At 34.0% G+C, this 17,781-nt stretch overlaps 2 protein-coding genes across 3 annotated transcripts in view; one reads left to right on the top strand and one right to left on the bottom strand.

Annotated features, from left to right (window-relative positions):
• Positions 1-11,422, bottom strand: part of LOC124359994 (STE20/SPS1-related proline-alanine-rich protein kinase) — a 128,766-nt gene extending 117,344 nt beyond the window's left edge. Inside the window, exon 1 of one of the 2 annotated variants that reach the window (XM_046813212.1) lies at positions 11,370-11,422. In XM_046813212.1, coding sequence (XP_046669168.1) covers positions 11,370-11,407 — 38 coding nt within the window. In that variant the 5' untranslated portion in view covers positions 11,408-11,422. Of the gene's footprint in view, positions 1-8,039; positions 8,108-11,369 lie in introns of those variants that run through there. The other variant, XM_046813214.1, reaches the window with a different exon arrangement.
• Positions 1-17,781, top strand: part of LOC124359997 — a 53,905-nt gene that overhangs the window by 18,800 nt on the left and 17,324 nt on the right. The gene's annotated exons all lie outside the window — the stretch shown is intronic.

Genomic DNA, 17,781 nt, shown 5'->3' with positions numbered 1-17,781 from the left:
CAGGGCATACATATTTGGCCTGTGACCAAGATTTTGGTCTTATTGAAAAGAAAAAAAGTATCACTCTGAAGTTTATGTACCAGATGATTGGGAATCAGGGTGATCTTGTCAGCACAAAAAAAGCCACCATTTAAAGTAAAAAAAAAATGGAAAAAGATGACTTTTTTTCATTTGAAAAGCTTATGAACAATATTACAAACCGCAAAGTTGTCAAAACTGGGGATGTGGGAAATGATCAAAAGGTTGAGTGGCTTAAAATACAGTGGATTAATTTTAAGCAGTCAGAGCCTCTGCTCTTACATTACAAATACTCTAACAACGAAGAGGTCCCCTTTTCCACTGTCAACATCAAAAAAAGGATAACAACGGAAGTAATGCAGTTAGATGTTCTCTACCCCAATGGAAGAAAAATAGATGAGCCGAAAAAGAAGGACTTGATGTCTCTTTTAGAATACATACCACCAATCAAACACTCATTTTACACATCAATTTTAAGTTCTGGAGATATTCCGTCAACCGTTCCAGTCGATGAGGAAGAAGATGAACTTGTTTGAATTTTGTATATTTGTATTAATGTTTAATTTTTTTACTATATTCCTGTTTTAAAGTAGTGTACAATTTGTTTCATATCAAGTACAAGCTTAATGGTATCATTAAGTGATGTAATAAAATGTTAATTGACAGTAAAGTTGTACAGTACTTATATTAATATATTGGCCCAACCCACATAAAATTTACTTAATGTATAAAATATATTCCAATTTTTCAAGTGGCCCAACCCACTTTTATTTTTAAATTAATGAAAATAATTAAATAAAAAGGTTACCATGCATACAAGGGTTATGTTCTTATATAACAGTAACAATTACAACTAGAAAGCTTGAGTTTTTAATGTGTTTAAAAAATGTTAAAAAAGTGACAAATCTTTAACGCTAATAACTCAATACAGCTGTTTTGGGGTTAGGCCACTTGTCCGCTTAGCGCCTCAATTCAAGTACGTGTAGAAGTAACCGTAATATACTGCTAACAAGACTTCTCACTTGCGAACGAGGCTAACCTACGAAAGATAAACAGACTACTGCTTTTTGAGACTTTATGGATGTAGTTGTGGAAAGATAAGTTACAGTCGATATCAAGACCAAGGAAGTCCGTACGTCAACCAATATTTCCTACTTCCATTTGATACCCTTTTGTTGTTGCCAATTGAAATACATGAAAACATGAATAAGAAGGACAAGAACAACAAACGTATCGGATTACGTCCGATCTCTGACTTGATCCGGGCTTGATCCTGGATCAAACTGGAGTACTCCGGTTATCAGTTTGCGTACTCTTGATTTCCTTGTTCTTTCCTTTCATTGTTATCCTACTAGTAGTATTGTCATACACCACTTACTCCCCCAACTATCTCGGGTATACTGCTCTCAACACAGCAAAACAACTATCAGATCCCGTTAATATGAAAACACGTTAGTCCCACAACGTGATACACTGAGTACAGAAATAATTGGACACGTCATAATAGGTATTTTACGATAACAGGTATCATAATAACACAATTTGATACATAATACTCAGCCTTTACTTCAAGTTTGTTTTTGACGATTGAAAGATTGTGAAGGATGCAGAATTTATTTCCGGCATTAGTCATCGTTCAGTGATACAAGGAATAAATAACACTACGTTTCGAGATCTGTCATCTGATCTCTTCCTCACGTGGATAACATTTGTCAGATTAGTTATCCACAAGGAAGATATCAGATTGCAAACCTTGAAATGTAGTGTAACTTCTTTCATCGCTGAACATGGGAGTAAATACGGAAATAATCCCATTTCCTCCATAACACTCATTTATGTTTATGGTAGTAAAATTTAATTTAAAAAACTATTATTTCATTGCCTTAATGCACATAATTTTCTTCAGTATTATATTTTCTGCAAGTTTCTCTGTAAAAACTAATGTTTTTATTACCTATTTAACAAATTAATTGTACGTTAAACATAAACAAGTTTTTTCGAATTCTCTTTTTTGTGTTTAACATAGTACATCTTAAACAATAAGAGAAATACAGTTATGGAACAAAATTTATTCAATTTATCATGTCTAAAACCATCAGAAAAAACTGCATTCGTCTCTAAATCCCTCTTCCCAAATTCCCAGCAAATGATTATTTAACCTCGGGTACTAAATTATGGGTGAAATCTTTTGTTGGCCGTTACACAAACAAAGCATTTCCGGACCTATGTTTATATGAACTTTTTGTTATTTTGTATAGTACAATAAGCTCAGAAAGTGCCGGTAACACTACCAAAATCACCCTTTATACTCCCGAAGCATTTTAAAATTTTCCCTGTATAAAATAGATAGAACCTAAAAACATCAGTTTTGTCCATTAATATTTTATTCTGTAGCCCACACCAATCTACAAATGATTAAATTACAATTAGGAGTGTGCTCATTCCTCCTATAAAAGAATTTGCGGCCTCAAGCAATTGATGACTGTTGACTCCGACAAATTATTTCCGACTTGTACCGCACTTCTGGTCGTTATGAATTTATTTATACTTTAGTTGCCATAGTGAGTTTGCCTTGTTGCGCCAATGAAGAAAATATACATAGGCAGGTTTGAGAAGTCTACCTCGGTCAACAAATCTACTTCCTCCCCTTGTAATTTACTTCCGGTTTAGGGATGGAGCAAAAAATCCCACCTTCTGGTTGTAAATAAACCAACTCCGGTACTGAATAATTCTGTTATAAGTAACAAATTTCTCGAGATAATGTGTAGACGAATTCCGCGAACAACAGAGAGAGTAACAACAACATAATATGTCGATTCTCTCAGCCAATACGGCACCCGTTTACAAAACGTTTTTAGAAATATAACATTTTTTAAAAAGGATAAGGGGAGAGAGAAAAATGTGGTATTGGATTAAGGTTTCCTTGGCGATGACTAATATGAGAGATTTTTATATTTTTTAACACGTTCACGACGACGTGTACCCCATCGGGTACACGCGAACTTTCATAACTGCCGTCTTGTACCCGATCGGGTACACACCGGACCTTCGTAAAGCGCATCGTGCACCTGATTGGGTACACGTAGCTATGAATTTAATTATTTCGTTTTATTACTTGCCTATCTTTATGGTTTGTTAAATGTGATCCCGCACTTAAATACCTTAGACTATCGTGTATCACGTCGGTCGCAAGATTGTTTAACTTTTAAGGTGAATTAATTTTTTTAATGACACTTTTGCTGCGTGGAAGAACATTGAAAAAACATATTAAAATACAATTTTGTGGAATTGCGAAACCTACATACATATCTCGTTATACTTAGACGTTTAACTTTAAAAACTGTTACGATATTTTGCTATTATATTGAAAAATTCGACGGCAAATAAAAAAAAGTTCCAATATGTCGGACATATACCGTTGTGAACGTGTTTTAAAAATGTTTTTAAATCCTATAAAAATCAGGAATAGGCCTACTACATTTTGAAAATTGCAATCCCATGTCATGTTCAGATAAAATATACCGATGTATCGAAGGACTCTACAAGGCGTTTCTTTCACAGCATCTCCTTACGAAGCTACTTCAATGGCCACATTGCTGGCCTTTGACCTTTTGACTCCAAAATCAATAGAATTCTACCTAGGACCAAGAGGAACCTATGTACCAAGTATCAAGTCTGCAGGATCCTTTCATCAAGACGGACAACACAGACAACTACTCAATTTTAAGGGACCATAATTCATCATCATACAAATCTTACATGTAATAAGAAAACATACCAAAGTGCTACGACATGGAAAAGTTAGGAAACAAAGCGCAAGGTTTTTAAGTTCACAAAAATCAATAAGTACTATAAACTTAAACTTTTGCAGGTCAGTTTTTTTCTAAGAGATCGTCGGAACTTATGGAAGTATTTCTGTTATTATGTGTATGTGTATTTTGGTGGTAGAAACCAATCTTTAAGTTTTATTTTGTGCATATTCCGTCTTGGTTTTTGTCGAAATCACTTTGTTTCCTGACTAGCGAATCTAAGCGTTTTGGTGTGATTTCTTGCTTTATCACAAGTTTAATCGTTTGTATATGGTACTTTTCCACCTGAAGAAGTAATGTGTCTGTAGTCCATGAAACGCGGAGTTTCTGTAACTTGTGTCACTTAACTATGGTAAATGTCCGTTACTCCTGATAGCTTGTCATGCCTTATCTGAAAGTCAAATGTGAATCTAAGCGTTTTGGTGTGATTCCTTGCTTTATCACAAGTTTAATCGTTTGTATTTGGTACTTTTCCACCTGAAGAAGTAATGTGTCTGTAGTCCATGAAACGCGGAGTTTCTGTAACTTGTGCCACTTAACTATGGTAAATGTCCGTTACTCCTGACAGCTTGTCATGCCTTATCTGAAAGTCAAATGTGGGAGGAAGGTTTAATATTTTCGTGACGAAAGGAGGTACAAACTGCGAGTGTTTGGACTTGGATATTGTTTATGCTTTAGGAATTACTGTTACAACCAAGGAGAACAAATAAATAAAAATATATAGATAACTCATATAAGAAAGTCCGGACTCATAAATACACATAACAGAAGACGAGACCATGCCCTTTGTTACCCAGATTAATTTACTTTAATAATAATCATAATAAAACTACAGAAAACTACAGAAAGCTGCACCAACATAAATTCGGTCATTTCCTAATATCGTACTATGTATGATGTAAAATAATAATAAACTTTATAAATGCTAAAAATGATCATTTACATAGAATATTACAAATACAAACTTAATAAATTCGTATATATTTCACATATTAAAGCGTGTTTAGCTGTGCATTCAAATTAGGAACTCGATATTTAAAATGTTAACATGCCATACTTAGTATAAAAAATTATAAATTAACCCCTTTTAAACATTTTTTTTTTTGTAGACACGTATTTTAAGCACCAAGCTATATTCAGTTTACTATTCAATAATCTCTTAACAAATAAATAAATATACAGATATGGAACTTTTAAATGTATTGTATTTTTATCAGTGTTCTCTATTTCATACTGTTTTAATTTTTGATATTGATTATAAAGATAAAGAGCCCTATATTGTGGAGTTAATAATATAACATACATATCTGTATTTTAATATGAAAGAGTGTCCCTCCACAGAAATAGAAGAACTCCCTTGTGGTAAATAAGCCATGAAACTAAAAATATCTCCATTAAATGTTTTGGATTATCTAAATTTTGAGTTATATAAATAGATTAAACGACTAAACAACATTTTAATTTTTAAATATTAGCATTTACTCCAACTAATATTTCTCCCATGATGCGTGATTGGCAATTTTAAAAGTGTATAAACTACATAAAAGGAAAAATAATATTATTTTTGTATCGAAAGTGTTAAAATACTTTTTAATACAGTATCCAAGTAATCATTTTGTATGGATTGGGGCACGCATCTGTTCACGTCTTTCCCATTCCAAATGCCCTTTTGCCCTCAAAAATTAGTATTTTACGTGGTCTTTTAAGTCGTCAGAGGGTAGAGACCTTCGCTTATAAAAAAGTAAATATTCCACAAACCTCAAATATTTAAACCACGAAACATTTTATCTAGCTTGTCCAGGTAGTTTTTTGGTTCCAAATACAAGAATAAAGTCAATATCAAACTTTCTTGGGCTTAAAGAATGTATATTATGAACATTCGGTACAAGAAATGGTGAGTTCGAATTCCGTGGAAGTTAAAAAACACGTTTGGTTTAGAAGTTATCGTAACATTTTTTCCTAAATAAAATACTATTAGAACTGAAAATTAATAGTTACACCTTAGGTAGTATAACTGACTGACTTTGCTACTAATTCCATATACTGAGAATTATTCCTCAGGAAGAATTTGAACTATGACGCGAATACGAGCGTGGGATCGTCATTTTAATTCGTGCGATTACTCTCCTTCTCGTTCTCGGAAAACACAATCAAACCATGACAATTCTTCATCAACCTATTACCAGGGTCTCATCATTACTTTTTGTCCTGATGATTTAACTGATTTCTCTTCACATAAATACTTGTTCTGTTCTGGCCGATTTTAGAGCGATCTATAGCTATTATTGCAGATTTAAAACGAAGTAAAATTAGTAAAAGTCTGAATTCAGATATTTTTGTACTACTGTGTGGGGATTGCTGAATCCCCGACCAACAATCCCAGATATATCTGTTTGTTAACCGGATTAAAACACAAACTACGTGCTTAGTCAAATCAATTGTTCCAAAACTCATACTCTTCTGTGACGTGGTGCTGTAATATTCCGAAAATATAATTCAACTAAAACTTTTGTTTATAAACTAAAATAATTAGGGTATTTAACAGCATGAAGATAAACCAGTAAATAATTGAATTTAATGCGTCTTATATTGTAATAATAAATAATTTTTGTTTGATATTAAAAATCAACTTAATGCATTTTTTACTTAAACAATTAATTAATAACGGTTACAGTGGAATGGTACAGTTTATGCTAGTTTAATTTAATTATTGTTATTTGTTCCTAGGCTGGAAAGATGTTTTTGCCAATGTCGTAATTAATTTTGGTTGAATTGTTTGTGTAGAACTTTGCAAGGACGAAATGACCTCATAATATTGTAGTAGCCAATATTCAATTAAAACATGTTTACAGTTTTTTACGGAGTTCCAAAAGTACACCTATAGACTATGACTGAATGGTAAATCTCAAGTTGCTGTTTCTTCAAACAGCAAAAACTTTAGACAAAACTCTTCAAGCCTTCTGAGACAAGACTAGAGAACACGAGATCGGTAAATTATAACTTTTTCAAACAAATCAAAATCGATTTGATTTTTTTAATTTGGCTGGCCTCCCCTACTCTGAACAAGAACCATACCACCGGAGGCACATAACTCGTCGCATCCTTCTAGAACTTAAGCAATTATGATGTCACGTATCCAAAGTTACTCTTGATCCACAGTCCATTTATTACTTGAACATTAAATGAAAATGTGAGTAATTTAATACTAGCATTAATATTTGAAGATTTTATCCGGCCACCGCCTTCTCCTTTAAGTAACTATGTTCGATTTAATTTTATTTGTATGGTGTACACTTAAGACAACTTCTTGTCCTTCGTAGCGTAGGGACAAGGCTGTGACTGTCTGTCCAAGAGGTTACAGCTTCAATGTACGCAGAGGTCGCTAAAAATTTGCAAAAGGGTTTGGACAAATGCAAAAAGGGTTCGGATAAAATTTCTTTAAAACGTTAAATATGATCAATTAAAAATACCATTGATACAGAAAGGGAAAGTTTGTTACTCCTTGAAATATTCTTCCTCTCCTCGCGGATTGAACACGAGAAGGGATAGAGTTGCCAATATTTATCGCAGTTTATTCTATTAAAGCTTAATATTCTCCCAGAAAGCCTATTAATTAGCTTGATGCCAGCTTAACACAACATATTATGTGCAAATATTGTCGATCTGTGAAGTTATATTCCGAAGTTGTCCTTACCACTTGTTCCGCATTGGTGGTTATATGATAGAACATGAACATCTCGAAAATTTAGGGATTTGTAAAGATAATTAAAACACTTTCTTCTATGATGAATTTAGTACATCCGCCATAGAGGTTTTCACCATACGATAAGTGAGGGTATATCAGGCTGAAGTTGACGATTTTTCGCACTTTCGGGGAACAATATCTCGTTATCTTACATAAAGACATGCCTCACTAAAGTAACTCTATCATTCCATGTAAACTCTTGATCATGTGCATTCCCAGTGACTTTGTAAACTCTGCTTCGTTCCAAAAAAAGACTTCGTCACCGAGTACAGATGGTAGTGATTCTTGTTAAGTCGTCTAAGGCAAAATCCAATTGATGCGATTTTAAATTACATTTCGGAAAAATTACTAAATACTTGGACTTTGTTTGACAAATTTTTATTTCCAACTCATGACATTTTTATCTGCAACGAGGATAATCGTGCAAGGTACAAAGATCACAGTAGTTGGCCTTGCTACACACTCACCTGATGGGCCTCAAGATGGCAGTGAGGATGTGTGATTGATGCTCGTCCTCCATCGCTAGATCACTGTTACTTCATCACTAACCGGATCACAAAGCTCACTAATTGTCGCACCGCTCGCCGGTTAACACTAGTCCGCCAACTAGTATCTCGTGTTTCTATTCCACTCCGAGGAAATTAATATTCATCATCAAGTTTGTCTTTTATTGTCAAGCTACTGTTAGCTCTGTTCTCGTAATGTTCCAGATTTGACAAAAGAACATTTTGAAGGCTCCACCAAGCAATGGTAAAGGTTGAATTGTACGAATTTTGAAAAACTTATTTATTATAACTCAAAAACTATCACTGAACTAACGAAAACTAAAATATAAATCCCTTTTCAACGAGCAAAAAACTACACAAAACTAAAGAACATAGTGCAAGGCTAGTCGTTTCATTCATGCTGAGGTTTTCTTTTATATCTAAGAGCAGTCAATTAAAAAGTGTTTTAATCTGCTATTGTTTTACGGATAGACATAGAAAACTTTAGAGAAACCTTAAAAATGAAAATAATAATGTTGTGAACTTATTACTATTACCCTTTTATTGCCAAAATTAAAAACGTGTACTGTAAAACATAAAATACTTGTGCTAAATTAATGTTTAACCACTACCTTGGAACTTTAACAAAAACATTAAAGGTTCGAATGTTGTTCATGATTAAACTTAGAGACTCCTAAAAGTTTCCAGGAGTGACATCGAACTCCGAATAGTTGATAGCACCAGACTATTAAGTATGGGTTAGAAAGTGGTGGAATCAAAGCCGGACTTTAAAAGAATCTGTTCACTTTTGACTTCACAATAAACTTCTACGTGTAAAACTCAGACTTCTTTGTGGAAGAGGAATCACTCCAAGCACACCAACGGTTTCCGGAAAGAAATCCTCACACGCGGAGACCTCTCAGAGCTCATGACCACTGATTGAACCGTCCACGTGACGTTGCCACCAGAACCAGAACTACCCGGCGACCACAATTCCGCGGGTTGGCGCCGACTGAGGTATGACCGGCCGACTGTCCGACAACCTTGGCTGTCCGTCACCTGATTGTGTTATCTGATACTACCGACTCCCCGCTGTCGCTGCCTGCTGCCCCACACCACGACATGCCCTACATGGACAACCGCTTTTTTCCCTTGTTTTCGCCTTCACGTTTTTGCTCCGGCAGATCTTCTACATCACTGGTTTAAGCAAATTTCGTGGAGCGAAGCCATTTTTGAATCTTCGGCGAATGTTGCCCCCTAGATCGTGCTATAAGAATGTTTCATTTCTGCGATAGAGCATTTTAGGGGGTTCTTTCTACAAGGAAAAATTGTTTGCAAATTTTGATTGACCTCTCCGGCTTCGAACCCGTGACCTCACGGTTAGAGGGCTTCAGCCTTACCTCTGGCCTATGGTGAAGGACAATACTGTAAAGTGTTAAATCCTATTATCCTTTCAAACCTTCCATAGTTATTAACAAACTTTAAACAAAGGATTAGTAAAATATATTAAATCACGTTAAAACCCCTATTATTCTGTAAAGTACTGTTCATATTAAATATATGACGTTTATATACTCTTATAAATATACAAAATATAGCTAAAATTGTGTTTATTTGTTTTGGTATAAAGCAATTTAACCTCTCCGAATTCCATCAGTAAAAAGATTTGCTTATCATTTTCTACATTCTACTCAAGAATAATATTTACCACAGTTAAAACTTTTTAATTTTCGAACTTTATTCTTTTTATAACTTTTGTAAAATATATACCACACTGACATCTGTTAGACTTCAACAACAAAACTATACTTTACACAAATAACCATGCACATTAATAATATACAGCCAAAACACAATGCAAGACAAATAAGCAAATAATGTCACGACGAAGTTCTTTTACCCTAAGCGATCCACCTGTCTTTGATCGAATACTTTTGTACGATAGTACAAATGGTAGGTAGGTAGTTTTAAAGCATACTATAATAGTTGCATTTCTGTTCTAAATTATATATTTTTAATTTATAATATTTAAGTTAATTTAGTCACTGAAAACAGTAAAATTAATTTTCGAACATATTTTAGAACTAACTATGCATTTTAATCAGTTATTAACAAAATAAAGGAGAAATAATTATACTATCATATGTAATACGAAACCATTGTCACTTGTAGCTTAAAGTTTGCTGTTTATTTTTAAATATGCTAGACAAAAATGGCAAAAACGTTTCTTAAAAATTATCATCACAGCAGGTAGAATTGGGCAAAGAATGAGAATATGATATTGCAAAGAGAAATCAGTCAATTTTTAAAGTCGATTTCAAATTGGTCAATGATTGTGTTCTAAGAAACGTAACATTCACCACAACGAGCACCCGAAAAGGATGAAATTGTAAAAGGACTTAGATTTACAATATGATAGAACCAAGAAAGCTATTTATACTCTGTGCTCACAAATTCCATATTCTCCTTCCTCACATCCAGTCTCGAAAATCTGGGAATTGTTTTCGGTTGGGGGAGGGTAAAAGTCTGTAACAGACAATTTACATTCCACTCTGTTTTAAATTGATTGATTCGGAATCGATTAATTCGATTATTAAGATTGAAATTTTTGCTATGGATCAGAATTCATGTTATATTGGATAACTGTAATATGGAAATGTATAGGCATAACGTAGCTACGATGGCAGGCCGAAATATGTCAAAAATGTAGTTGCGTAAGCAATATTCCGACTAATTGTTTATTAGTCATTAACATTTATTTCATTTTTTACCAATAGTTACCAGTTAAGTTATTTTCTGACTTACATTTGTTTTGAGTTGTCCTTACTAAACCACTAAAGTTAAAACTAAAGGGTTATTTTGGGTTCCATTAGAAGGTTTTAAAATTCTGTATGGTATCACTCATTCAAAATCTCTTAGACGTACAGTTCTATAATATGCACGGTTTGTTTATTATTATGTTTTGACAATTTGTGTAAATATAAGAGATGAGAGAACAATGGGGTAGTTATTAACTTATTTTAAAAGACCATGAAAGGTTTCATAATATATTTTGAAATTTTACATAAAGTAAATTAATAATGTTTTCAGGATGGATAATACTATAGTTAACGGGATGTTAAGGAGGTACTAGGGACTGTTACATCCTTCCTGGAACTACTGCATGGTATATCAGATTTCGACAAACAGTATTCTCAAAAACATCGTCTAGATACTCTTTACCCTCCCTCACCCAGTTCTGCTGAGCAGTCCTGCACTGTTTTCTCTATCAGAATTATAGTAGGCCTACTATAGAATAGTCTATGTACGTACCTGTTTGCCACAGTCATCTTGATGAGGTCGGCCGGCATGTTGTGCCCGGGGCTCCTGGTGATGTTGCCCGTGGTGGCTGTGATGTTGATGTTTACTATGACATCACCACACACGGGAGCACTCTGCACCTGAAACTGTAACAACACAACGATTACAATCACAGTAAACTACGGCCTCGGAACTTCCGCTTCCCGACGTGTGCCTACGTCCTGCGTATACATACTAGTTACTGGCTATTGTGATTTGCCCCGTACATTAAATCTACAAATGTCAATTTTTACCGAAACTTATGTGTTAAGATTTAATCTCAACTGGGTTCTTACATTGGTTACGATGCCCAAGATAGTCCAGTTAATTTTTGTGACGGAATTATACCTCACTCTGTTTTGGTTCATTTACAGTCCAATTAACAATGATTGTCCTGTTATACAGTGAGGTCTCAGTTTAACGGAATCTCACTCATCCCGGTCTTATTACACAAGTTGAATAATAAACAAACATACACACCGGAGTATCGATAGACTCACTATAACATAACGAACTTTTTACCAACCGTTCCAAAAAAGTAACTTCATCACATACGTGTTACTATGTCACATGATAAATTTTCATGTGATTGTACTCAGTTTGTTTATTATGTGGGTTTCTCGTTGCCATCATGATCAGCCCTAAGACTGGTGTAAAATTTTTGAATTTTATTTTACATTTAATTTCGATCTTTTGGCATCAATAGAATTCTTTTTGGATCAAGATGAAACTGTGGGACAAGTTTCAAGATCTACGACCTTTCTACCAAGAGTTATCGCACAGATGGACAACTACACGATATTAAAATAGGACCCTGTGCGATATACTTGAGCCACTTTAAAGTACTATCATCGTGCTGTGATATCGTTTCGTTTTGTGGTGTTACAATAACCGGTTTATTCAGTGCTTACGTTCTCTATGCACTGACGGAACTAAAGTACTATCATCGTGCTGTGATATCGTTTCGTTTTGTGGTGTTACAATAACCGGTTTATTCAGTGCTTACGTTCACTATGCACTGACGGAACTGAAGTACTATCATCGTGCTGTGATATCGTTTCGTTTTGTGGTGTTACAATAACCGGTTTATTCAGTGCTTACGTTCACTATGCACTGACGGAACTGAAAGTACTATCATCGTGCTGTGATATCGTTTCGTTTTGTGGTGTTACAATAACCGGTTTATTCAGTGCTTACGTTCTCTATGCACTGACGGAACTGAAAATACTAATTCGAAAGATTCCCCAAGTTTTCTTAAATACAAGTAACAAAAGTGATTTATGAATTTCGGCCTACGGAACAAGGTTATTGTTTTTAAAATTGTTCTATCAAATTGTTGTTTAAAACGCATTTATCTTTTCCAGAATAAAATTTTTATAAAATTAAAGGCTATATTTTGCAATTTTCATTGCTACAGTTTAAAAAATTATACCTCGTCAAATTAAAAAAAAAATTCTCTACCAGTAAACAAGACTTTCTTTTTTCAAATGAAAAATGATAAATATTTGGTTTTTTTCTTTACCTAATAGAGCATGTTTTTAGAGAAAAACCCATTATATTTGAAACCATTTTTATTGAATAACGGGAAATGGGCTATCCCCCAGAATTTAGGGATCACCCGTTTTTTTTCTATTTAAAGCGCAATTTTGAAAAGATACTGCCATACGTTTAAAGAAATTAGACTTAAAATGATAAGATAGCACTTAGAAGGTTAATTAGTAAAATAGCTTTTCCGACTTGTGTTTGTCCAGTATTTGTTCAAATCGTATTTTATGTTAATTACTAATTTATTTTCGCCTGGCATGAATTCCTTGTTAATACAGTTAAACTCTTTGTTTGGTAGAATGTGGAGAGCGTAGGCTAGTGAGGAATACGTCCAAGACCCGTTAGGATGACGTACTCAAAATCGCACAAAATGTAAAAGGTCAATTATTGCCCCTAGAGATAAATCTAGTTACATTACTTCAGTAAAGTGGATACACTTATAACAACTTTTATTTAATCGCATTAATAGGTGAACGCAATTCTTTTCAATGTTGAGAATCCCCTATTATAACCATTAAAGATCTTGGAGACAGTTTGAACTGAGCCCTTAACGGATTTTTGAATCTAAGTTATTTAGGGATAGAATACGATGATGTTGATTTTGATGTTGATCGTTGGTGTCGTGGCTGTAAGTATTACAATATAGGACAGACGAACCAGAAAGAGAGAAATAATTGGATACAATTTACTTATGAGTCTACAATGCGACATAAGTAAGTGCAGGGTTCTCAGTGCAGAAGAACCCAGTCACTTGTGATTAGATGCACGCTATATTGATTCATACTCCGAGGATATGTATTAGAACCACGCAAACCCCGCCACTAGTCTTTCTGTGGTGAATAATATCCACCTACTGTAAATAGGACATCAATAAGCAGAAATGAAGGTAAATCCGTGTTTTTAATAGCCATGAAACTTTAATTATAGACAAATATACGATACAGTTCCAAAATTCGTGTTTTGACAACTGCATCGTCAGGTGTATAAAAGCAGTTAAGTTTTTTTTCTTGTTCCAAAAATGCCAAGATTCGGTTTTTTATGCATGTTTTCTTAGGTTCAGTTTTATGATTTTTCCTCAGATGTCAGGACTCAGTTGTTATGTACAGGTTAAGTTTTATGATTGTTCCTAATAGGGGCAGGACTCAGTTGTAATGTACAAGTTAAGTTTTATGATTGTTCCTAAGATGTCAAGACTCAGTTGTTATGTATAAGTTCAGTTTCATGATTGTTCCTAAGAGGGCAGGACTCAGTTGTAATGTACAGGTTAAGTTGTATGATTCTTCCTAAGATGTCAAGACTCAGTTGTTATGTATAAGTTCAGTTTCATGATTGTTCCTAAGAGGGCAGGACTCAGTTGTAATGTACAGGTTAAGTTGTATGATTCTTCCTAAGATGTCAAGACTCAGTTGTTATGTATAAGTTCAGTTTCATGATTGTTCCTAAGAGGGCAGGACTCAGTTGTAATGTACAGGTTAAGTTTTATGATTGTTCCTAAGATGTCAAGACTCAGTTGTTATGTATAAGTTCAGTTTCATGATTGTTCCTAAGAGGGCAGGACTCAGTTGTTATGTACAGGTTAAGTTGTATGATTCTTCCTAAGATGTCAAGACTCAGTTGTTATGTACAGGTTCAGTTTTATGATTGTTCCTAAGAGTTGTTATGTACAAGTTCAGTGATATGATTGTTCCTAAAATGTCAGGACTCAGTTGTTATGTATAAGTTCAGTTTCATGATTGTTCCTAAGATGTCAGGACTCAGTTGTTATGTATAAGTTCAGTTTCATGATTGTTCCTAAGATGTCATGACTCAGTTGTTATGTATACATTCAGTTTTATGATTGAACAACTCAGTTGTTATGTGTGTTTGAATAGGTTCAGTTTTACGATTGTTCCTAAGATGCTATGGCTTATTTGTTACGTATAGATTTAGTTTTATGATTGCTCCTAAGATATCAAGACTCAGTTGTTATATATATAGGTTTAGTTTCATTATTGTTCCTAAGATGTCAAGACTCAGATGTTATGTACAGGTTCAGTTGTATGATTTAATAACTCAGTTGTTATGTATGTTTGAATAGTTTCAGTTTTATAATCGTTCCTGATATGTCAAGACTCAGTTTTATGCATTTTTGAATAGGTTAAGTTTTATGATTATGCATGAGATGTAGTTTTTACAAATTTTCTTACGCTAAATCTCAGGGCATTTTTATTTAATTTCGTGTGTCTAAATTAAATGTTATGAATATTCAAATGCCAAGTCACGTTTTTCATATGTTTATGAGGCATGTCATAGTTTTCTGACAATTAAAACGGCAACAGAAAATATCTTCCTTTCCAACAAGAATAATTCTAGAAGATGTTGACCGGATTTTCCTATTTCTGGGTTGTGAGACTACTATGCTATAAACATCTGCAACACGTTTGGGTCTGGGTTAATTGCAGAACAATAGCCTGTAAAGTCCGTAACGAATCAATGTCAGTTTTCAACATTGAGCAATTATAATTGAGGTCTCGTGTTTTTTAAATCACTCTATGATTCGCACAATCATATTATCCTAATGGGACTAAGTTCCATGAAGTGTACCAACTAACATGTACCGATGTTTGCTCGAGTCTCCACCAATGACAAATGCTTTGACATTTCCCTCTATCTAAATTGGTGCAATCTAAAGCTTACACCTCTGTATCTTATCACCTGCGACCGTACTGACATATTGATATGTGCCGAACGACTTATTCAATATGTTCAATAATTTATTGCACGTATGTTAAAACAACACACAGAAAATAATTATATCTATTGTACGGTAAAATTTATGTCTCCAATATAAACAGATAGGGGATTATTCCTGATCAGCGTATATATTATTCATAACTTCTAAAACATATTATGTAAAATGTTTTTAAATTAACAAAAATTCGGATAGCGTACGATTATTTTTATAGCTTATTTCACGGCTTAGGTGCTACAACCATTTACGTTCAAATATATAAAGCTGTAAAAATCCATTGGAGTTTGGATGATTTTTTACATTTAAACTCATCTCGATTTTATTAAAGGGTATAAATAAAATTTGTAAATCTTTAAATTGGACTTTTTGGGAACCATGACGTCAAAAATGAGAACACAGAATTAATAAAGTTATGAACAAACTGAGCACCCTCATGTGGCACTTTTCAGTAGGTTACCAACATATATGGTGAAGTTACTTGATTGGGTTTGGTTAGTAACATGGCCGTATATAAGGGGAGGGGGCAGAGGGATTAAGCTTGAAATTTTGGAAGAAAAACGTAAAATTGAACCCTATCAGTTTGTTTTAAGCTAGAACACATTTATGGGGGCTTAAATCTCCTTTAAAACATTTTATAGCCCCTATTTTTGAAGAGTCTTCTATACTTCATAAACCATCCTGAGTATCAGCACCCCCCCCCCCCCCCGCCCGAAATAATTTTCGATGTACGTCACTGGTTGGTAACACATCCACAATACGTTCTGTCAGGTCCTCCAATTCTTCTTAAACCTTTTTATTTTTAGAGAAATCTTTCGGTAATTACTGTCTGTGTAGAAATAATTAACTCCCGAAATTGAGAGATGTTTTTAACACCAACAGACCTACAAAAATGTCAATCATGTTACCGTTTTCATAGTTCAATTTCACATTAGTTTAAATAAGGTTTATCGCAGTTAGAATGGAAAAGTACTTATTTTTACTGTGCATCAACTTGAAACATGTATTTCTCGAAAGTTAATAACAATATTGTTTTCTTTGGAGCTTAGAAATTTCATAATTGTATCTTTTCCAGAAAATAAACTTGTTGTCAGAAACATAACGGAGTCGGTTGTATGACGGTGAGACGCGCAGCGGTGGTCAGCAGTATCTCCGGTTGTGTGTGAGGAAGGTCAGAATTAAAGGGCATAGCCGCTAGCGTTAAATGAGTGATTGCGGCACTTCCTGCCAACCTAGCGGGTGGGAGGGGGAGGGGGCAGCAGTGTAGGGGGCTCATCTCTTCCGAAATGTTTCATTAGAAAAAATTTTATATCTCGGAAAAATTGTTTCTATCCGAATAATATTATTAAAAATCTTCCTTTATTTGCCCACTCCGGAAAAGACCAGCTACTTCTGAATCGTAAATACACAATTATCTGTACAGGTGTAGACATAACTAAATTTACCCCACTTGTACATACATAATTCGCACAGATTTTAGACAAAGATCCATCCACAGTAGATAATGTTAATCCCCAGCAGTTCTCCATCCGTCTTCTCCCTTGTAAATTTGTTAACTATTCCCCGCCTATCACGTCAGATTTATGTAGGCTAATTGTTTAAAATACTCCTAATCTTGGACAATAGAAATGTAATGGTTTGAAAAGAGTCTCAACTTTTTAAATCTAAAACAATGTCTAACCTTTACATTATAATAAAGTGACATGCCTTATTGTATATTATTAAAATTTTTGACATTTTAATATTTGAAGTTCTTTAAATCCCTTTAACTTCTACAATCCCGTTTTAATAAAACTTAAGATATTATTTTTAATTTATATGAATTTTTAGAGCAATAATACTTACTAAATTTGGGAAAGTTTTGGAGCATTTAAGCAGTAACGTAGAAATTCTTATGCTATTACATACCTAAATAGACTCTAATGGTAAGTTATATTTTCTGTATGTAATATAAAATCCTTTACGTTTTTAAAATGGTAAGCATTAACTTTGCAATAGTGAGTGAAGATTTAACAAGTTTTAAGAAGTAGAGTACACATGTATACATAGGTAAACATGGATGTAGATAACAGTGCTTAATGAAATTAAATCAATGTTTATAAGAATAATTGA

This window comes from Homalodisca vitripennis, chromosome 4, assembly GCF_021130785.1.
Source record: "Homalodisca vitripennis isolate AUS2020 chromosome 4, UT_GWSS_2.1, whole genome shotgun sequence".
Lineage (NCBI taxonomy): Eukaryota > Metazoa > Arthropoda > Insecta > Hemiptera > Cicadellidae > Homalodisca > Homalodisca vitripennis.
The sequence above is the reverse complement of the archived record's forward strand: the minus strand, read 5'-3'. Positions and strand labels throughout refer to the sequence as shown.